The sequence below is a fragment of the Archocentrus centrarchus genome, unplaced genomic scaffold (genome assembly GCF_007364275.1).
Source record: "Archocentrus centrarchus isolate MPI-CPG fArcCen1 unplaced genomic scaffold, fArcCen1 scaffold_37_ctg1, whole genome shotgun sequence".
NCBI lineage: Eukaryota > Metazoa > Chordata > Actinopteri > Cichliformes > Cichlidae > Archocentrus > Archocentrus centrarchus.
Window position 1 is genome coordinate 458,514 of NW_022060264.1, and position 23,515 is coordinate 482,028.

Consider the following 23,515-nt stretch of genomic DNA (forward strand, 5'->3'; position numbering starts at 1 on the left):
CACTAAAATCTGGTCATTTTTCTGTTCTCCTTCTTCCAGGTTGCAGCACCTCAGCTGACCCCTGCAGAATCAGAAGATACAACCAGCATAGTGGCAGTTCAGCTGAGAGTACCAGACACCAACATGCCAGCCAATCCAACCACACAAGATCAGCAGCAGCAGCAGCGATGTGTTAACAACCCCATGAGCTCTGACTACTCTCTCTTTGAACTTGAAACCTTCTTCACCCGCTGGGCCCCTGATAATGACCCTGTGTCAGCTCCACGTGGTGCTTCGTGCTCATTTGCTTCTGAGTCAACAGAACGTGACCAGGATGGAGTTATTATCATAGACGCCCAGCCACAACCTTGGCAAGTGCTTGAGCCACCACAGACTTCAGTGTCCTCAGCAATGAAGCTGAGTGGAGGGCAGAGTTTCTCCTCTGCAGGCCGGCCATCTGCATCACAGGGTAACATTCTTTCCTCGATACAGGCTCTTAATGACGATGTTTTACTGATTGGTGACTAAAATGATAGCAGACAGGCAGGTTATGTGTGTGATTGGGCAGCTGGTTGTGGAGATGGTGTGTGCCAGAGTTACAGATTCATGGTCTGTGTTTCCAAAAAGCTTCAACAAGTCCTTTCTCTGTGCAATTTCCTTTACACACAGAGGTGCTGCCAAAGCATTATGGCAGCTGTTATTGCTGAAGGAGAAAAATGATACTTTTAGTAGTATCTTTATTAAAAGGTTAGTATAACAAAGAGGTAATATTTAAGATTCTGATGAAAAATAAGAACGTATCATTAAACTTGTTTAACCTTTTCTACATATTTGATTTGAACTAATTCAGTTCAATTTCAGTTACATTTTTTTATATTATGACAAATCACAAGAAACAGTCACCTCAAGGCACTTTATATTGTAAGATGAAGACCCTACAATAATACAGAAAAAACAATAATCAGACGACCCCCCTATGAGCAGCACATGGTGACAGTGAGAAGAAAAAACTCCCTTTTAACAGGAAGAAACCTCCAGCAGAACCAGGCTCAGGGAGGGGCAGTCATCTGCTGTGAGAGAGAGAAAAAGCCTGTAATCATGTTTATCTTTGCTGTAAAATGTGAAAAAAACACCAACATTTTAACACTACTTAACATTCTTAAACACAATTGTGACCCAAATGTGCATGTTTATGCAAAATTTCAAAGACTGTTAACTTTATACAAAGGGCTGTTGCTTTTTTGCTTGTAGTTTGATTACCGCTGTAGTGTTTCGGTTCTTTTTTTCTTGTTCAGTGAGAGAAGTCCAGTTTGTTTGGGCTTGAACAAGTGCATTAAAGTCAAGGTCAGTGTCTGAGGTGGAAAAGTGAAGGACAGCAGACAGGTGATCGTCACTGAGAGAGGGTCTGTATGTGGATTTGTTAAACTTCATCGCTGAGAATGTCTGTTCACATATGTAGGTAGATAGGGGGGGGGGTCACAAAGCTGGTCTTGAACACGCCATCCCTGGATGTGTAAGGCTTGGTAAAAAAAAAAAATCCTTCTTGTTTTGGATCAGTCAGGTTCTTATATTTCTCTGCATGTTTAGTTTCATGATGCTCTCCACAAACTAAGCACACAGTTTTACATCTAACTTTAGTCAATAAACACAGAAGTCCATGTCTTGATAAAAACTCATCAGTCTCTTTTAATTTTTGGTGTGACATCTTTTGGGGCTAGCAAACTCACATCTTTCCACTGGTTTCAATGTATTTACAGTGAAGCTGCATTCGCTTGCACACATATATGTACATAAATTCACAAATAAAAGCAACAAAGTTGTACTGTCATTTCAAACAAAATCGCAAAAAGTAAGTAAGCCACAGTAAGCCGTTCTCTAATGGAGAGTTTATCGAAGAGTGTTTGGTGGACAGACAAACTGCATGATGTATACTTATTTGCATTTGAATCCTAATTTCCCAATGACCTGACAACGGATGTGGCCCAGATTCTGTAGCCCGGGGCTGCTCTAAGCCAGCACAATGAGCAGACCAGTTTTCTATTTGCTGTCAGAAGGCTGGTGTCATATTTTCTTGTGCACGTGTGGAAATATGTGTAAATTGACAGCTGCCTACATTATTCTTTGACTCTGATCCAAGTTTAGTGACTGTGTCCTGACTACTTGTTTTCCTGGTTCCAGGTCTGTCCTCAGGGAATTCTGTGCCCACATCGTTGAGAATGCAGGATCCATCTTCCCAGCCTTCATGGAAGAGAACATCAGTCATGATAAGAAATGCACAGGCTCAGGTGCTGCAGCAGCAGCATCAGAATGGCAACAGTCACTCTCAGCAGGAATGTACAACTCCCCCTGTGCAAATCACACTGTCCTCCACCACAGGTGCTGTCAATAATACTAATGGGGGGGATAAAACAAGTCTCTCTGGAATCAGATCAACAAGTAAGACCATAAGCTCCACTGTGGCTTCACAGTCTTCTTTACCAGTAAGGAGATCCATAGCACCGTTGGCCAGCATTGAGGTGGCCATTGCAGCACAGCACCGAACCAGTCTCCTGACTCACCTTAATAAAAGTCATGCTGTAAGCACTTCGCCCGCTGATCGCCGCAGGAAGAGTTATGTATGTGGAGCCTGCGGAAAAGCCTTCTCTGGCCTGTCCAATCTGGAGGCCCACAAGAGAGTCCACACAGGTGAGAAGCCTTTTCGTTGTGACACCTGTGGAAAACACTTCTCAGAGGCTGGGAACCTGAAAAAGCACCAGAGGGTTCACACTGGGGAGAAGCCCTTCAGCTGTCACCACTGTGGGAAGAGGTTTGCTTGGATCTGCAACCTGAGGACACACCAGCAGTCTGCCACAGGTTGCGGAGCACAGACCAAAGGAGGGCTGTGACAGGGCTGAACCAACACAGAACAGATTGTGGAGGCTAGTAATGCTCTCAGTATTTGCTCTCACATATAGGCACATGTCCCTCTCTTCATTCTCAAGTCAAAGTGTAGGCCCTATCTACAGTATGACAAGGATGACCCAGGTTAGCTCTTTTTTTGTGTTCATGTGCACTTTTTGTAAGAGGCACTTGAATTGTTCAGGCTTCTGTCCCCTGGGTCCAAGGAGAGACCAACCAACTGCTCCACAGACACATACACAGCATAGGAGAGAGAGCCAGGCCACCAGGACAAGACTCAGGGGTAAATCTGCACTTAAAGAAGAGAGACTTTACTCAAGATACTAATGTTCACATTTTGGACAGAGAAGATGTGATGTTTGAGAGAGAAGTAAAGGAGGCCAACAGAGAACACAGAGGGTGACCTATGCCACCAACTGTCACAGACCTATAATGCAGTCTTGCGATCGCTTCCCAGGCATGTTTGAATTGTTAATTGCTTCTAAGGCTACAGTTGTGGTCAGAAGTGGGCGTGAATAACATGGAAATTTCAGCTTTCAATGATTTCTTCCAGGGTGGAATGATTGTACAGCATAAAAACAAGAACTGGGGTGCACAATCCACGCATGTCAAAGTATACATACAGGCTCAAATATATACATACACCTCCACTAATATTTAGTTAAATATCCTTTAGCAAGTTGCACTTCGACCAGATGCTTTTGGTAGCCATCAAGAAACTTCTCGCATAATTCTGGCTGGATGTTTAACCACCACCTGGCTTTTAAGTAGTCATAGTGCACAAATTTTCAGTAGGGTTGAGGTCAGGGCGCTGGGAAGGCCATTCCAGAAGCTTAATGTATTCTGAAACCAGTTTGGACATGTGTTTGGGATCACTGTCCTGATGGAACACCCAGTTCTGTCCAAGTTTCATCTGTATTGCTGTTGATGTGAGGTGAAGTTGAAGAATTTGGAGGAAGTCCTCCTCCCTTCATTATTCCATCTACTTTGTGCAATGTACCAGTAGCACTGGCAGCAAAACAGCCCCAGACCATGATTCTACGACCACCATGCTTGACAGCTGATATAGAGATCTTAGTTTTAAAAGATTAACATTTACTCCTCCAGACATACCTCTTGTCATTGAGGCTAAATACCTCAATCTTTATCTTGTCTGACCATCAAACTTTTCTCCAGAAGGTATCTGGTTTGGCCAAGCAATTTCACTTGAGCTCAAAGGTGTTGATTTTGGAGCAGGGGCTTTGTTTATTGATACACTCTCAGTCCATGGCGGTGTAAAACTTGCTCCACTGTGGACAGGGATGTTGGTGTTCCAGCAGTTTCCAGTTCATGGCAGGTTCACCTTGGTGGTTCCTGGGCTGTTCCTGAATATTCTAACCAATTTCTTCTTATCTAAGGGTGACAGTTTGGGTGTTCTCCCAGATACTGACAAAGTGGTGACACATCTGAATAACTTGCAATTATGCACAATTGTTTAAACTGATGATCCTGGAATCTACAGTTGCTTAGAAATGGCTCCAAGAGACCTTCCCAACTTGAGTAAATCTATAATTCTTCTCCATTGATATTCACTGAGTTCCTTGGGCTTGTCCATTGTTCTCAGTATTGACCAGTACAGTTAGTGCTGTCAAACTAATCCTTTTTATGCTGCAAAGAGAAACTACCAGCTGTAGTCAATCATGATCATTAATGAGAAGGTAACAGGCCTTAGCCTTGTCATGTTAAGACATTGTAGAACCTTCAGCACCACTTATTCAAATTTAATAAATTTAAGTTGGTGTATGTATTTATTTGAGCCTGTTTGTATAATTCTGATCCTGTGTGGATTAGAGAAAATCCAAAATAAATTCAACTTGTACACCCAATTGTTGTCTATTAAAGTCATTAAAGATGTAACCTGTACAGTCATTCCACCCTGGAAAAAAGTATTTAAACATCTGACCACAGCTGTATATTTCATCATCATTCAGCCATTTCTGAACAAAAGTGATCAAATGTTAGACTAAATTTAAGAACATATAAAGTTACCTGTCTGACCATGATCAATTCTTACATGCTGTTTTCAGCTCTCTTCTCCTGGATGTGTCTTCTCTCTTCTCATTCTTTCCTGGGGGATAGCTGCCTGCTATCACTAACTTTGATGTCACCTCTGTCGCTCACTTATTCTGAGTGGAATTTTGAATTCTACCACTTTTCGCAGAGTTGAAGTCAGAGTAATAGATATATCGGACTGCTCAGGTAGAGGAAGCATTCATGCAGAGGAGAGCTGCTTTAGTACAAACTATTCCTCCACACAAACCTGAAGCCTGTGGAACAGCTGACCTGTATGATGTGCAGAACATTATTTATCATCAGATCCTGACCCATACACATGCTGGAGTTACACAGTAACTGTGTTATGTGTTTAAATGCACACATTGCCATATTTTCTTCCTGCATGCCATGCATTGCTAGGTATTTATCAAAAACCTTGTTATATTCTGCAAGATTCAGACAATCTAAAACACTTCTGATACTGGAGTCCCTTTAACTGTTGCATTTTGACAAATGTTGTATATTACAGATCTGAGAAAAGAATATAAACAGGAAAGTGATTTGTGCTGTTCCATCTGACTGCTGTTGTGTTCATTATGGAATATTTTTATAATTTAACTAAAAATGTTAAACACTACAAATCCATTGTTCACCTTAAAAACATCTTTATTGCCTGCATGCATCTTGTATCTTGGCTTCCCAAGGGTATATTTAATAAGGTGAACTGCAACAATAACTGTATCCACGGGCGAGCTTTACACTCTCCACCAGAGCACTTGCTTTTGGTGTTAAAAAGCTGCTTTCAGGATACAATAAAGAGGTGCAGTGTCAGTTTTGTGTGGGCACAGCTTTCCCTTTCACAGCATGAAAACTTGGGTGGAGAATATTTAATCATACAAATGCACTCTTTCTGATATCACAAATCCCTCAACCAATATAACACATCCATTTTTCAGCGTTAAATTTAGCACCAAACCTTAGTAAGTCACATAGCTATGATGGGTGGATGACTCAGAGCTGTGAGCGCAGTGCTAAAACTTTGACTCTGTCCTGTAACTGAGTCCTTTTCTGTTCTGCAGTAATAATACTTGTATTTAACTGAAAGTGCACACACAGTGATTTTCATGTAGTTTCTTTTTTAAACTTCTCTCTGTTGGAGCCATACATACCATGCTGAAATGTTTGTCAAAATGCAGCTGTTAATATAACTGTGTTATTGTGTTTGATTAATGCCTGAATCTTAAAATATGTAATACTGATAATAATGAGTTGATTATAAAAGAAGAATATCGTTGCTCCGCTGCGTTCGTGCACAGGCACAAGCAAAACTAAGATTGCTTCACAAGAAAACAGAGAATGAGCACAATAAGGTCTCACAGCTGAGCTCACCAGAACGCTGCTGAGAGCAGGGCCTATTCCAGGAAGCAGGTTTAGCTACAACTCTGGGTTTGTTAACCCTAAAATGAGGGAAACTCGAGTTTCCAGTTTCAGAAAGAGAGCTAACTCCAACTCTGAGTAAGTTACTGGGGTAACAGACTCTGTGAACCTAACCTGGCAGGTTTTATACAACAAACTCTGACTCCTCCCGTCCTGCTGCACCTGAACCACCGGTCTGACACTCCGATTCATTTCCTCCTTCATAAAGTGGCTGTCAGTGTGTCAGAGGAGCGAATTCATCTGCAGACATTTATGTTTCTACAAGCTCTGAAATCCCAGTTAGACATTAGTTCATTATTTTTGTACATGACACGGGGGGCTGTAGCTCAGGAGGAACAGCAGGTCACCTACCAATTGGAAGGTTGGCAGTTCGATTCCTGGCTGCTCTAGGCCACGTGCCAAAGCATCCTTGGGCAAGATACTGAACCCCGAGTTGCTCCCCATTGGAGTATGAATGTATGTGAAGTGCTTGTATGAATGGGTGTGAATGGGTAAATGAAAACGTGTTGTATAAGTGCTTTGAGTGCTCAATTAGAGTAGAAAAGTGCTATATAAGAACTAGTCCATTTACATGAAGCTTTTACAGTCATTCACTCATCAACAGGCTGTAAGGACGGAGACAGCGATGATGTCACGGATTTATAATGAGGCAGCGGTCAGACTGTCAGTCAGTTCCTCTGAAACATTTACTGTAGTTACTGTAGCATCACTGTTACACCACAGAACACAGAACACACTGATCAGTGATCAATGATTGGTCATGTTGTAAAAGCTCACTGATAGAGAGATGATGTGAATGTTTGAGTGAAGATGAGGCTGAAATGATTTTAAAATTTGAAAACGGAACTAAATGAAAGTTTTGGTGTCTGAAATTCAGTGTATGAATCTCCACATATTTTCCACTGAAAATCACCTAAATCTGTGATCATAGGCTCTATAACGGATCAGCAAACTGTGTCCGAGTCCACCTGCACAGCAGGAGGATCCAAATGGATCAGGATCACGGATTCAGACTGGATAAGGTCCAGATCCAGTTCAGGCTTCAGTCATTTCCCAGCTCATCCAGTCCGGATCCATTCATATTGGATTCATTTTACTGACACGATCTGCATTCTTTGATTAAAATGTGTCATCCTCCCAAAACTGCATTGAAATATTTAAAACCTATAAAGCTGAGACATTCATTATAATGTCTTTGCCTTTATTGGTAAAACTTAACATTCATTACAGACTTGGAAAGCTGCTCTCAATGTTTTCAGCTAAATATGAAACTCTGACTGACCTCTGACCTTTAACAGTAACTCAGTGAAACATCTCTGCTGTGGCTGTCAGAGAGCCATCATCTATCCGTGAAGCTGATCTTAGATCAGAATAGAAACGCTTAAACTTGAAATCTCATTACTCAGATGTATCCAGTAATGGCAGAAACAATGAGATTCTCCATTAAAGAAATGAATAAAGTGGGGTTGCTATTCCATCAATAGATTCAATTTTTACTGTATGATTATTAAAACGATTAAATGGTCATAAACTGAACTTTCATAAACTGCAGCAAAAACAGTTTTTATTAAATAAAAACTGACCTGAGGTCAGCTCTGTCCCAGGGGTCTGCTGCTGTCTCGGTCTCTAACACACAGGTCGGTCAGTAAACTCAGTCTGACCTGTTTCTCATTTTTATCTTCACTTTCTGTCTCCTGCAGTTTGTCCGTCAGGCTGCAGCTGAATAATTAGATTTTATAAATCCAATGAAAAATTTGGATTCAGCTTCATCTGATGGAGATTCAAGTTGTGTAAATGATGACAGCAGATATTATAGAAGAAATTATATATTTGATAACAACCTTTTATTCTGTCTATGATGGTGACAGAGTGGGTCAGGCTGATTAAAGTGACTCGTCATGCTCCACACTGGCACGTGCGATCCTCCATCCACCAGGTTAAAATGGAGGTGCTGCTCTTTCTTTACCCGTTGCCATGGTGAATTCTGGTGTCGGTGCTCCATTGACGATGGCTTTCTTTCCTTACTCACGCACGTGCTAAATCAGGGTGATCATACTCAGAGTTGACTGAACTAACCCTGATCAGCTGTTCTGGAATGGGAAACTGAGAGTTGCTGATCTCAGAGTTTGTTTTTAAACTCTGTTTGTTGAACCTGCTTCCTGGAATAGGCCCCAGAAGATAACTGCTGGGCCCAAGCTTTTTAAACTGCATGATATCATACAGCAGCTAATCAGCAGTTGACACCTTAACAGGGAAGCCCATTCAGGAAGAGACCTGCAGAGGGACATGTAAAGACCTTCAGGAGCAGAGAGGTCACACGCGCTGACAAAAAAGTGCACACAAACACAGAAAAAAAAGGGTCAAAAGGAACATAACACAGCTACCATGATTACTTGTATTTGATATTTCCAAATGTGTTTTATTTAAAATGAAACTTAGTGCAACAATTAGCTCTCAAAGGACCAGTCCACTGGTTTGAAAGCTTTAGCTCAGCAGCTGCAAATCATGTGTAGTGAATATTACAACTTACTATGAACAAAAGTTTTGATATATCAGTGTGCATGAGACAAATCTACTCATTGTTTTTTAAACAAAACAAAATAACTTCAGGGACCTGCAAAAGTCCAGCAGAGTGGGCTTTGGGAAACGGGTGCTAGTAGTACTGTAGTTAACAGTGGTTAGCACTGTCACCTCACAGCAAGAAGGTTGGTTAAATTGGGTTTCCTCTGGGTACCCTGGCTTTTTCCCACAGTGCAAAGACCTGCATGTCATCTCAGTTCATGATTCTAAAATGTCCATGGATGGTGAGGCCGTAAAGTGCTTGAATACACTAAAATATGGCTTGTCGTCTAAAGAACTTGAGTGGTCAGTAAGACTAGAAAATCATCACATAAATGTGAGCATATTAGATTAATGTTATTCATACTTAACTTGTACTAAATAGGCTTCCTCTCAGGTGTTCTCAGGTGTTGACAAATATGCCATGTACTGAAGGCTGCTGGTAATTAATAACACAGCTCATGCTACAAGACAGGAAGGCAGAGATTCATGATGGCATTCTGCCGTATCCACCACTCAGGTCCTGGTGGACTGTGACCACCAGCTCACCTCACCACCTTTTTTACACTGTTAGAGTCAACACAGACACACACGTTACATGCCATGCATGCGGGAATTATGGATGAGCAGAAGACCAGCACAATAACCAAGAAACATCTGGTAGCTCAGTGCTATAACATCAATAGAAGACAGCATAATGAGCTGACCCTGGCAGATGACAGATGCATCTACTGAGCTGAGGATAAAGACTGTGGTCAGACTCAAGGCAGCCACACAACCAAGGAAAAGACAACCAGCTCACTCACAAGGTCCCATGAGAGGTCTACTCAATACCAGTATAACTGAAACAGTAAACATATAAACCTGTTAACTGTCCTCTCCTATTCAATGAACACTGTGGTATACATAGTGGGATGATTTTATGATTTTTATATTTATCCCTGTCAGCTGAGGTTTACTAATGTACAGTAGTGAGATGGTCTTCAATCAAAAACCTGTTTTAGACATCACATATACTGTACCAGTCAAAAGTCTGGACACACGAGTGTGTCAAGCCGATCTCCTCTTGTCTGTGTGGGCAGTCTACAATAAATGCAGAGGGTTTACAACAAGATGCAAACTACTGGTTACACTCAGGAACAAGCAGGCCAGATTAAATTTGACCACAAAACATTTAAACGAGTCTGTCCAGTTGTGGGGAAAAAAACTGGAATGAAATCAAGATGATCTTGTACTAGAAAGATGGAAAAAGAAAACTATGGAGAAGATAAGGAACAGTTAATTAACAGAGGCACCCACATCACCTGTCAAACATGGTGGAGGACATGTGGGCATGTGTGGGCCAGTGGGTTTCAGCCATAAACTTTGGCTAACTCAACAGCTCAATGTTGATGACCTGTATTTTTATGGTCTGACTCTATGGACTAGCCCTGTGATAGACTGGCGTCTTATTTAGGGTGTACGCTGTGACTCAGCCTCTGACAGCTGGATAAATGGTTAAGAAAACTGATGATCCCCATGGATAGATTCAGGCCAAACAAAAGATCGCTGTGCTGCTGTTAGGTACAGGAGCATCCCAGAGGCTACATCACAGCTCACCATTGTTTTTCCATGGTGGATTTTTTTCCCTTTAACTCTGAAATGAGTATCGCAGGGCACCATAGCATACACAGTGTTGACTTACTGAATCCAAGCTCCCAAATCTACTGCAGACACTGGAAGAAACATGCTGTCCTCCAACAGTGTTTGCAAGTGCACTCCATCATCCTCCTGACTCATCATGTTACATTTTATTCTGCCTTTAAGCCACTGATCCTTACAATTCTTAAGTCCAGCTGAAGTATACCCACATTCAGCTCAGTTACAGATGTAAACAGCTCCAATTCAGCTACCCTTTCTCAGTATAAATGCCCCTTTGAAAAGGAGAAAGCTTCCTACACAAAACTTTATTTTAGACACTAAAATGAAACCATAAATAATGACTGACCAAAATGACAGAGCATAGTTACTGTATGCTTAGCATTAAACGTGTTGTTTCTTGGTAGAAAGTCATTGTACAGCACACAGTAGGCCTACGGTACATTGGCTGCAAACTAAGGAACTGTACAGTTTTATCATTCAAAAAACATTGGTTCGGTAAAGATGATACATTTCTCTGAAACGTAGTCCCCTAAGTTCAGTCTGGTTAACCGAAAGTCAACACCAGTCAAATTTTTCATAACATACTTGAAAAAGTGCATCTTTGATGACTGAAATAAAACTCTAAAACAACCCATAGGAATGCTAACAGTTGTCCAGTCAGTGTGGTTATTGTGTTACATACCGAAGAACCTTAACACAAGAGATCTCAGTCAGCATATTTAAAAACATGAGTACATGACAATAAAGATCTCCTGTACTTATTCTGGTTTGTGCTCTTTTTTGAAAGGCCCCAAAATTATTCTGTAGGTGCCATCCAGAGATGTTGTTCTGTGTTGTTCCATCAGGAAATACCTGCTCGTGAAGTTTGCCAAAGTCACATTTAAAGGATTTGGAACATATGAAGCATGAGGCTGCCTTCTGCTAACATTAAATCTAATGTCAGAAAAAGTATTTGTGTACTTATCTCACTTCTCTCTATAAATACTGCCCACAGAGGGGAAAGGAGATTAACAATAAGGACTTGTTCCACAAAGCTAAATTATATACATTAAGATACATTTTGAAAAGCTGTATTGCTCACCTACCTTACTCACTGTAGGTCATGTAGCAAAAAGAGAGATATTATTTACACTTATTAATTGACCTCCTTTGAAAACTTCTGACCACTAAATGTATAAAGAAACTGTCAACAGGTGGGGGGCAAAAGTGATAGCTCATAGCTGCTCTTGATCAATATGCTGGTAAAATTAGAAAAAAGAAAAATCAATTTGTGTTTCTTGTTTGTTAAATGAAAACTCAGCTCAGGCAGAAACTGTAAAAAAATTAAGCTCTTATTTTAAGGAGTTTAAAGGAATAGTCTGAACTCTTTTGAGCTCTTTTGAAGCTTTGGTTCATTATACCCTGATATGAGTGTCATAAAGAAAAGGTGAGCATAGCATGGCTGTCACTATCGACTTGCTCGATTCAGATGTTTTGTATTCAATTCCCTGAAATTCAGCAAATGATCTCTACTTCTTTAAAACATTCTTCATTGTTCTCCGCCTGCTTCTGATTTAGCTCATATTCATCCTCTATTTTCTTCCTCTCCTCTGCCTTCCAGTCTTTGACCTTTTCTTTTTTCCTCTCCTCCTTATCTTCCATTGCGCCTCCCTCCAGTTCTACTTCCATTCTCTCTTCTGTCCTCCTCATCCTCCTGTCTCGCAGGGCGCAGGGCAGACAATTAGCCAGGAAGAGGACAACAAAGAGACCGAGCAGAGAGAGGACAGCACCCATGCCAAGCTCCATCTCATAAGGTCCCTGCTTGTCCTCCTTTCCCCCTCCTCTCTCCTGGCTCGGAAAGAAGTACATCTTGCCTTCATCCAAGCTTGGCATCAGGACGGCTCTTTCCAGAGTGTTCCGACTGACTATACCTCCCTTATTCACCTTGTTCCACTTTCTGGCAGTCATGCTCTGACTTGTTTTCTCATTGTAGTCACTGCTGGTGCTCTCATTCCAACTGTCATCTTTGTTTGATGCGTAAATATTGCTGTGTGATTCAACCAGTGTGTCTGTAATGTCAAAGTCAAATTCCACATCATCCTCATTCTTCTTAGCTACTGGCTGCAGGAAATCCAGGTCTAACTTGACTCTTATCCAGCCTGATCCTCTCGCCAGCCTCCTGGTCCGTTCTTGTCCTTCAGAAGCTGTCCACTCCCCATTGTCTTCACTAACAGAGTTTGAGGTAATCAGCTGATCAGCACATGTAGAAACCAGAAGCTCTGCTCGCAGTAAAGGCCCACCTCCATCGCCTTGAGCAAAGATGTGCTGATTGGAACTGGGTGTCACCATAACCACAGTCTCAGCCAATGAGGAGAGACGCAGAGAAAAGGGGAGGTCACTGAAAGAAGAGAGGAGGGAGGCAGTGTCATCACTGAACTGGAGCCAGACGCTGATGGATGCCTCCTACAGAGAGAACATGATAAGAATGGGTAGTTTATTAGATCCTGAATTTGCGACAGCATCAGAGAATTAATCAAACTTCAGGAATTGGTCCTATTTCTATAATTGAATTAAATGGCTACTTTCTCACCTGATGATAGTTGTACAAAATGTTGTAGGCTGTCACTGTTGCTGTGATGATGGAGGGGTGGCCAGAGCTGGTCTTGACTGACATTCCAAGGCCACTGACCACTTGCACAGAAAGATCACCAGGGGTAACAGTATCAGAGGTGACAGTGATGTCACATCTGCCCAACATGCCATCCCACTGCTCAGAGATAACCTAAGAAAGAAAGAAAGCAAGAGAGAGGAGATGGTGATGCTCGGGGATTGAAACTATAAAGGTTAACTGATGCACACCTGACACCTACATGCAATGATGTCTTTCCGGGTCTTAAACCAATCAGGATGTTTTGGGGACCAAGGGAAGCCACTCGGGGGTCCTCTACTCTCAGCCAGTTATGGACCAGCTCGGTGACATCCACAAACCAATCAGATGAGCCCAGGTGGTGTGTGGTTCTGCTGTGGGAGTCCTGAGCTGTGAACTGAGTCAGAACCTGGACTGAAGAGCGCTGATACACCGGCACACACCTGATCAGGAAGAACACACGAGGGATTAAAGACCCTGACGCACATGTTAGGCACCTGTTGAACTAACTATTTATAGTAGAACTATTGAAGCAATTTGATGATGTGTACACAGGCTTCCTTTAAAAGAGAGAGCCACAAGATGTGACAGTTGTTAGGAAACAAGTTGTGAGAATAGCACGCAAGATCTGCCTGCAAGTTGTATGGTAAAACACACTTCTGTTAAATACAACGCCCCCCAGAGGTGTAATTACACCAAATTCCTTGCACATTCTCAGGATGGTTCCAAAAGACTACTATGAAGTTTGGTCTTGTTATGCCAAAGCATTACCAAGATATAAGCTCACTTCCTTTTTGGCAGCTTTGCCATCAGATTGGATTAATTGTTATGGATAAATACTTCTGCAGACCAAAATGAAATGATAACTTTTGTGAGGCTTACACTGAAGACCATATATACCAAGTTTGTCTAAACTTCTATAAAATTGTCAAAATTAAAATCCAATGTGGTGGTTCAATCAATTTAGTCAACATCCAAACTTGGCAGTAATTCAGTTCAATTTTATTTATATAATGCCAAATCACAACAAACAGTCTCCTCAAGGTGCTTTATATTGTAAGGTAAAGACCCTACAATAATACAGAGAAAACCCAACAGTCAAAACGACCCCCTATGAGCAGCACTTGGTGACAGTGGGAAGGAAAAACTCCCTTTTAACAGGAAGAAACCTCCAGCAGAACCAGGCTCAGGGAGGGGGGGTCATCTGCTGTGACCGGTTGGGGCTGAGGGGAGAGAGCGACAGGACAAAATACACACTGTGGAAGAGAGCCAGAGATTAATAATAACTAATGATTAAATGAACAGTGGGATATAAACAGAGTGCAGCCTAGGCCTGTTGCAGGATAACCTATTGCCTATTGCAGCATAACTAAGGGGTGGTTCAGGGTCACTTGATCCAGCTGTAAATATAAGCGTTATCATAAAGGAAAGTTTTAAGCCTAATCTTAAAAATAGAGAGGGTGTCTGTCTCTCAAATCCAAGCTGGGAGCTGGTTCCACAGAAGAGGGGCCTGAAAGCTGAAGGCTCTGCCTCCCATTCTACTGTTAAGTATCCTAGGAACCACAAGTAAGCCAGCAGGACTGATATGGTACTCTGAGGTTTTTAAGATAAGATAAGAAATCCTGAATTCTATTCTGGATTTAAATGGTAAATGGTAAATGGACTAGTTCTTATATAGCGCTTTTCTACTCAGTATGAGCACTCAAAGCGCTTATAACAGGCCAATGAAGAGAACAGAAGGCCGTACAACCGTGAATAAGGCTGGTTGTACCATGAATAAGGCCATACAACTGTGACCAAGGCTGTACAACCTTGAATAACCTTGAATCTTTCTCGGTTTGTTTTGTGGAATATGTTGCTGTTTTCTTTCATTTTGTCGCAGGGCGGGGGGGGGGGGGGGGGGGCATACACCTCCACATACATGCATATAACTAAAAAAGTACATACCTGTGCCCCTTCAATCATTATACATATAGGTCACATGGGTCTGCAAATTTTAGTCACAGTCATACAGCCATACTCACTGTATTTACGACCTTGGTCAAAGTAGTACAGCCATAATAACAGTACTAACAGCCTTAATCAAAGTAGTACAGCCATAATAACAGTACTAACAGCTTTAATCAAAGTAGTGCAGCCTTAGTCAAAATAGTACAGCTTTATTCACGGTTGTACAGCCTTATTCACAGTACAACCAGCCTTATTCATGGTTGTACAGCCTTATTCAGGTGCAACCAGCCTTGGTCATGGTTGTACAGCCTTATTCACAGTATAACCAGCATTATTCAGGGTTGTACGGCTTTATTCAAGGTACAACCAGCCTTGGTCACTGTTGTACGGCCATTTTCACGGTATAACCATGGTTGTACGGTGTTCTTATGTCAGCCTGCGGGTCGTATTATAAAGCGTTAATGATTTTTGAATTTTCCAATCAGATTGGACAACACTAAGAGTCAGGCTTTCAAAAGAATTAAAACTTTGTCTGGGTCTTTGATTAATTACTAAGCTGGAGTGGAAGATTGCAGCTACTCCTCCTCCTCGACCTATGGTTCAAGCATTCTGACAGTGTGACTCAGGGGTGTTGATGCATTTAAACTAACATATTCATCCTGCTGTAACCAGGTTTCTGTAAGGCAGAATAAATCATATGTTTACTTAACAGGTACTTAGAAACGAGGGACCTAATGTTTAATAATCCACATTTAACTGTTTTACTCTTTGGTGCGGTTGAGGATGCTATATTATTTTTTCTTTTCGAATTACTATTAATTTGCTTATATAGTTTTTTGCTGATTTTAGGTTTGCTTTTTGGTGGTCTGGGAGCAGGCACCGCCTCTATGGGGATGGGGTGTTGAAGGGATGGCAGGAGGAGAGAAACTGCAGAGAGGCGTGTAAGACTGCAACTCTGCTTCCTGGACTCAACCCAGAGTTGTCACATTTTAGGGGTTTTAATAAATCTTGCCAGATTTCTAGAAATTAGAGCTGCTCCATCCAAAGATGCCATCTCTCCTAACAAGACCAGGTTTTCCCCAGACACGTTCCCAGTTATTTAACTCTATGTATCAAGTTTGGTTGTGAGGCCTGGCCTGAAGATGATCTAAGTCAATTTTGGTGAGCACTGGACATACTTTGTGACCTGTGAAAACTTTTGAAGGATTTCCATATAATCCATAAAATAACATCATAGGGTAAGTTGAACTTGGCTAGATCCACGGATTCCAACAGTACCAAAAATCGGCCACACAGGTCACAACTTGTGATTGCAAATGCTTTTCCAACTTTGCCCCAAATGGTGGCATTAGTGTGCTCCTGGTAGTGGCACATATCTTGGTGAAAATGATAATGAGACTGTCCTGAGGAAGTTCACACATTTTAACCATTTTAACCTCAGGGCTTCCACAGACTCAAAGGAATAAAGTTGTTGTAATAAGAAAACCTAGAATAACTGTGGGTGCCAAAGCTTTGGTGTTTGGCCCCCAAATATAGAAGGCCATATCTCATGCAGGACTTCTGTTTTCAGTTACTGTTTCTTGTACTAAAATGTGACGCCTCTGGGTCCTAACCAGTTGCCAGTATGTGATAAGTTGGAAGTAAAACTGCCTTGTGTGTGAAGTTAAAGAAAACACTTTTACTTACAGTACAGGTACCAGGTAATCCCCTAAAACTGGCTACTAATTTCCCAAGAGATGGAGAGAGTATTTCAATTCAATCCCATCCATTCTTATTATAGAGTCCCAATCACAACAGTCGTCCCATATTGTAAGGAAGTTTAAACTAACATATTCATCCTGCTGTAACCAGGTTTCTGTAAGGCAGAATAAATCAATATGTTGATCAACTTACTTCAAATTTTTCCCCCAAAAATTCCCCACAGCCCTCTCCATTCAAGTGAATGAAAGAGTTGGAGTGGACTAATTAAGAGTAACTCCAGATAAGATCAGCACATGTTTGGGAAATCACAATTTCAAAGTCTGATTATATATATTTTTTTTTAATTTTCCTCAAAGTAGGGCCAGAGTGTGTGGTCAATAAACTTCAGGCCATGCCCACCAAAATCTGCTCACACTGTCAAGTCTACTTAAAACATATAAAGTTACATCAATATGTCCTAGTTTAGTTTCTATCAAAAATGTATGGACATTCCACAAGAAATGGTTAAAAATGAACCATTTTCTGGAACCAATTTTCACTCCTTTTTTTAATCTGCATTTTGTAGATGTACATGCAACTGCATGGTAAAGTACACCAATGATGTAACTTCGTACCCCCTTAACTGGCAAGGGCCCGGTGACGGGCCGTTTGTAGTCCCTTTTATATGGCAGGCTAGACCCTCCCATTTTTATTGACACGTCATTCGGCCAATCATGTAACTGGCTGCACCAAATCACCTGACAAAGCTACGTGACGCCCTCTGAGTATTATTGGCTCTGGGAAACTCATTTCTTAACATGATTGGCCGAATGAGGTGTCAGTCAAAATGGGCGGGTCTAGCCTGCCATATAAATGCACTTCATTCGGCCCGCGGACCAGACGCAGCCGATTAATAGGCTATGAAATGGGTTGTTCAGAGCCAATAATAACCAGAGGGTGTTATGTAGTTGTTTCAGGTGATTTTATTTGCTGCCAGTTAAGGGGTTAACAGAAGCTGCCAGTCGTCCTGATTTTAACCATTTCCAAGTAATATAATCAGATTTGGAGATGGTAATTTCCCAAGTTGTGCTGATTTCATGCTGTTTTTGTCTGGAGTTACATGAAATATTCAACTACAGTTGTGGTCAGAAGTTTAAATGGGCATGAATGTCATGGTAAGTTTGGACTTTTAATGATTCTTTTTCCAGGGTCGAATGATTGTACAGCATACATCTTTAAAAACAAAAACGAAATCCACAAGTTTGAATTTATTTTGGATTTTTTCTGATCCCCACAGGGTCCTGTAGTTTGGTTGATTTCTACCACTTGCCAGCAATAAAGCTGTGTTTTGAGTTCAGGAGTTCTGACATTTGGGTCCATATCCTGCCTGCCTCACTATTGCTGTTGTTGTGGCTGTGTTAATTTTTGTATTCTCCGTGTCACCAGTGCACCCTATTTTTCCTTTCCCAGTTTAGGTTTTCTTTAGTTTTACAGTATTACCTGGCCTTGGTTTATCTGGTAACTCATGTTCTCAGCCACAATAGATACTTGTCTCCATCTGTCCTCACCCTCCACACATGCCACACAGTCTGCTTTCACAGATCGAGACAGGCAGATGCATGGCCTGGCAGCTGCATCTCCTTTGGATTCAGGAGACAGACACCCTCTATTTTTAAGATTAGGCTTAAAACCTTTCCTTTATGATAAAGCTTATAGTTAGGGCTGGATCAGGTGACCGTGAACCACCCCTTAGTTATGCTGCTATAGGCCTAGGCTGCTGGGGGATTATCATAATGCACTGTTTCTTTTCATTCTCCTTATTTACTTTGTTTATACTTCACTCTGTATTTAATCATTATTATTATTAATCTCTGGCTCTCTTCCACAGCATGTCTTTTCTCTCCCCTCAGCCCCAACCGGTCACAGCAGGTGACTGCCCCTCCCTGAGCCTGGTTCTGCTGGAGGTTTCTTCCTGTTAAAAGGGAGTTTTTCCTTCCCACTGTCACCAAGTGCTGCTCATAGGGGGTCGTTTTGACTGTTGGGTTTTCTCTGTATTATTGTAGGGTCTTCCCCCACAATACAAAGTGCCTTCAGGAGACTGTTTGTTGTGATTTGGTGCCATATAAATAAAATTGAATTGAATTGAATTGAACTACGTTTGGCCCCAAAGATCAGAGTGGGTTGATTCCGCTTCTCACCAGTTGCTCAGTCACCTGCCTCTTCACTCGCCAGCTCCTCTCCTCCACTATAGCCTAAGCCTCGCTTGAGCAAGAGGGGCTCCCGAGCGCAGGGGAGACATTATTCACCACTCGCCCCTGCTCTCACTACCCTGGAGTCTTTCGCTAAGTTTGGAGATTTACAGTCGCCACATAACCCAGCTCTTCCACCTCGGTGACAATGCAAGCCTCTTTGGAGGCATCTGCTGTGCACGCCACATCCTGAGTCTACTCCCCTGGCCTTGTCTGCAGACAACGGGCCACCTGGAGTCACATCTACTGTGAGTAACGCCGTTTTATTCCCCAGAGCTCCCCAACTGCCCAAACTGGCAGATTCAAAGACTTTATCAGTGTACATGCCTGTAGAAAATAAGACTGTGTGTTCTGTTTTAAAACCAGCAAACACACAAACTGAGTTGCTGGTTTCCAAGCCAGCCTTTATCATCGAAGAAACAATGTTTGATGTTTCCAAGCCTGCCGACTGTGAGCCAATGTGTTTGATTCAAAATAGAATAGAGGATTGTATGTCAAAATTAACCAGTAACCATGCTGTTTGTACTGTCCATGAACTGGTCAGTCTAAAGACTCAGTTTTGCAGGGTTCAGCCTGGAAATACAGTTTTGTGTTCCAGACGCAGCTGAGGAAAAGACTGAGTTTTGTTTCTGTACCCGCTGAAGATGCGACTATGTTTTGTTTTGCTGAGCCTGCTCATAATAAAACTGTTAGTGGTGTTTCTTGGCCAGTCTTTTTGGAAACTGTTTCTGTTGCAGAGTAAACCAAGTCTGTTCATGTCATGGTCTGTTAGTTGCTAGTTTCCCTGTCACCTAGGATTAGGAGGTTGAGGTGGATCTCCACCCTTCTAGGCGGAGCCTGGATTTTTCCACCAGCTGAGCACCTGTGTCATATCAAGCCTCGTCAGCTGTGGTATTTCAGGACCAGCTCCACCATCCAGTCTCTGCCAGATTATCTGCCTCCTTAGTGTGGTAATTTGGTTCAGCTCTGCATGCCTCCACTGCAATCTGTATTTGTACCTAACATCTTGCTTTTTGTCCTCTTAGTCTGCATTAGTGATGAGAAAATGAAGCTTTTGTGAAGGACTGAACCACTTGGACCAATTGTTTCGGAAATAGGTTCATTACTCGAAGCTTCAATTATAGCGCCCTCTCCTGGAAAAGTGCAATGATTTCAATTACACACCTGCATGCACACGCTCACACACCTCAATGATATGAAACATCTTTGCATTGTTTGAGGCGCACAGGTTATGACCAAATATCATGGTATCAGGCTCTGTTTACAAATAAAGATGGATGAATGTGTGTGTTGTGTTATTCAGCGGAGTGCTGGGAAAACATGGCATTAACTGGCTGTGCTTGTGTAACTACCGCTTTAGCGTTAATCTTGATACGACAGCGTCTGTCATCACGTTGAAAGGACGAGCCAGCAAAGGTTGTCTTTAATTCATAACTCAGCAGTAACTGTTGGCCAAAACAACGCTAAAACTGTGCGAGTATGAACCTGCTGACTGTCTCGCTCTCGCTCCTTCACTCGTAACCAGCGAATCACCTGAACCAGTCAGGTGATTCATTCCGAGAACGAAGCAGTTGCTGCTTTGGACGTCATATGTTACGTGATTTTTTTCGCTCTGAAGCAAGCTTCGAAGCAGTGGTTCTCTGGAGTTGTAAGCCCAGGGTTCGAAGCACGTATTGAAGCTTCGGTTTCACACTTTCATCACTAGTCTGCATCCTTCCATCCATTGCAAAGAAGTGGACTGCCTGCTCACATTCCTTCAGCACATCTTTCAAGCTCAAGGAATTGGCAATTAAGCTGGACCCCCCCGAACCACTCTTTCAGAACCAAGTAAGGCCTCTATCATTATTCCTCGAGGATGGATTGCCCTTTGTGTAGACATTCCTGAGACTTAGACTTTCCCCTTCTCTCTTCTCAAAATAATCCACCCGGACCAGTAGTTTTAGCTAACTCCAAACTCCTGGCAGCTCCTCTTGTTTGATAAATAAATGTTTGTGAGCATTGTTATTACTGTCGTGGTTTCTTGATTGGGATCTGCATTTGAGTTCACCATCTCAGTTTCAACCGATTCATGACATTGTGTTTCTCAGCCAAACGCTGATGACTGTGTTTCCGAGCCAGCTCACATTGACTTGTTTTTTTGCTTCGGAGCTAGACTCTGAGATTGTGTGCTATGCACCTGTTTGGCTCTCATATATGACTGTTCCACCTGAGGTTTTCCCTGAGCCTGAGCACTCTGCACACAAACCTTTTCCTAAGGTGGGGATGGCCAGGCCCCAGCTTGTCCCACACCATTCCAGTTTCCAGGCTGGTGGTGGCTAGGGTTCTGCCCATTCCTGCACCTGTGCCTGTTCCTTGGGTGGGGGCAGCCAAGGTCCAACCCATCCCTGCACCCATACCTGTTCCAAGGGTGCAGAGGCCAGCCCGCAGCTTCAGCCTCTGGAAACGACTGCGTGCCCTGCATAGCAGCCCCAGTCATTGGAGAGGTTGGCTGAGTCACAACAGTCATCAAAGTCTGCCTGAGCCAGAGTCCAGAGCCCAAGCTGCAGTCCAAAGGTCTGCCGGTGTCTGAGGTATCCTGAGGTCACCTCTGTCAGTGCCAGTCACTAGATCAGGGATCCTCAAATCCAGGCCTCGAGGGCCGGTGTCCTGCAGCTTTTAGACGTGTCCCTGATCCAACACACCTGAATCAAATGGCTGAATTACCTCCTCAGTATGCAGTCAAGTTCTCCAGAGTCCTGCTAATGACTTCTATATTTGACTCAGGTGTGTTGAAGCAGAGACACATCTAAAACCTGCAGGACATTGGCCCTCGAGGCCTGGAATTAAGGATCCCTGCACTAGATGAACACCTTCGCTGTCGTCAACCTCCAGACAAACCTTCAGAGGTGTCCCATCATCTGTCGACATCGGCCCCTAGACAGCCTCCTCTGCCACTGACCCCTGGCCTTCTCTTCTCCACTACTGGCCACCCGGCTGGCCTCCAGAACACTATTTTTCTGCTGCTGAGCACCCAACCAGCCTATTGAGCTCCTTTGTCTGCACTGCTGTCCTTCCGGCAAGCCTCCAGAGTTGATCTATCTGAGCTGTTTTTCTTCTGCTGCTTCAGCTTCTGCTGCTGGCCACGTGACCACTACCCTTATATATTTGAGCCTGTATGTATACTTTTGACAATGTATGGATTAGAGAAAATCCAAAATAAACTCAAACTTGTGCACCCAATTCTTTTTTTGTAAAGTCATAAAAGATGTATGCTGTGCAATTATTCTACCCTGGAAAAAGAACAGTTAAAAAGAATCATTAAATTAGCATGGCATTCATGCCCATGATGAGTGTGTACACTTCTGTAGACTGTAGATGGCACTCCTTTCACTCATGTGTGTTCACATCAAAAAATATACATCTGCTGGCTTTGAGGAAGACCTTGGTTAATTGTGGGCTTACTGGCAGGTTGAAAAGCTTTCAATGCAATTGTTCTGCTTCTCCCACACTCCACAAGTAAAATATTCTTTTTATTTGGATTGGGGTGGGGGTATCTTTGTCCTTTTGCATGACCCAGTTTTGGCCAAGCTTTAGCTGTTGGACAGATGGCCTGCCATTTTAACTCAACAAGGCCAAATCATCACCCCTCCCCCACTGTGCTTGACAGTTATTATGAGGTGTTTGTGCGGATATGCTGTGGTTTGTTTTTGCCAGATGTGACACCGTACATTATGGACAAATATCTCCACTTTGGTCTGGTCTGTCCAAAGGACATTGTTCCAAGAGTGGTTTGTTCAGATGCAACTTCACAACTGTAAGCTGTGCTCTCATGCTCTGTTTAGAGAGAAAAGGTTTGCTCCTGGCAATCCATCCAAACAAGCCATACTTGTTCAAACTTTTTGTAATTGAACTGTCATGAACTTTAACATTTAACACACTAACTGAGGCCTGTAGAGTCTAAGATTTAGCTCTTGTTTTTTTTGTAATATTGCTGAGCATTACATAGTTTGATTTTGGAGTGAATTTGCTGGGATGTGCACTCTTGGGAAGATTGTGACATTGTGTTAACACACCTGATTAATCCAGACGAGTAAAATGCAAAACTTGTGCTTTTACAGAGGTGGTCACACTTATAGATAATCAGTTGATCAAGTGGATTTGATTAACAGTACGGATGTACTTTTTTTCACAGGACTGCATAGACTGTTGTAAAATTATGTCAAAGTCCACCAGTTTGCTAGAAAAACGTAAAACGCTTTTAACAATTAATTAGACAGGAATAAGAATAACCTTATTAATCCCAGCGGGAAATTCATGTCTCTGACATTGCTAATCTGCCATTTGTATGAAAAAGCCTGATGTCTGTGGGTATCATGATTTTCTGTATATCTTTGTTTTACAATGGAGTGAAAGGAGTCTTCCAGTACTGATGTTTTCTGTTCCATAAAGATGCTATAAAGTGAGTGATCAGAGCTGTTCAGGA

At 42.3% G+C, this 23,515-nt stretch overlaps 2 protein-coding genes across 2 annotated transcripts in view; one reads left to right on the forward strand and one right to left on the reverse strand.

Moving 5' to 3' along the window:
• Positions 1-3,579, forward strand: part of LOC115776793 (Krueppel-like factor luna) — a 39,485-nt gene extending 35,906 nt beyond the window's left edge. Inside the window, exons 7-8 of the mRNA XM_030724568.1 lie at positions 40-448; positions 2,158-3,579. Coding sequence (XP_030580428.1) covers positions 40-448; positions 2,158-2,864 — 1,116 coding nt within the window. The 3' untranslated portion in view covers positions 2,865-3,579. The remainder of the gene's footprint in view (positions 1-39; positions 449-2,157) is intronic.
• A 5,213-nt stretch (positions 3,580-8,792) lies between these two features.
• tmem132a (transmembrane protein 132A) overlaps positions 8,793-23,515 on the reverse strand; it is a 37,353-nt gene continuing 22,630 nt past the window's right edge. Inside the window, exons 12-14 of the mRNA XM_030724601.1 lie at positions 13,398-13,617; positions 13,118-13,309; positions 8,793-12,990 (exon numbers count right to left, since the gene is read on the reverse strand). Coding sequence (XP_030580461.1) covers positions 12,043-12,990; positions 13,118-13,309; positions 13,398-13,617 — 1,360 coding nt within the window. The 3' untranslated portion in view covers positions 8,793-12,042. The remainder of the gene's footprint in view (positions 12,991-13,117; positions 13,310-13,397; positions 13,618-23,515) is intronic.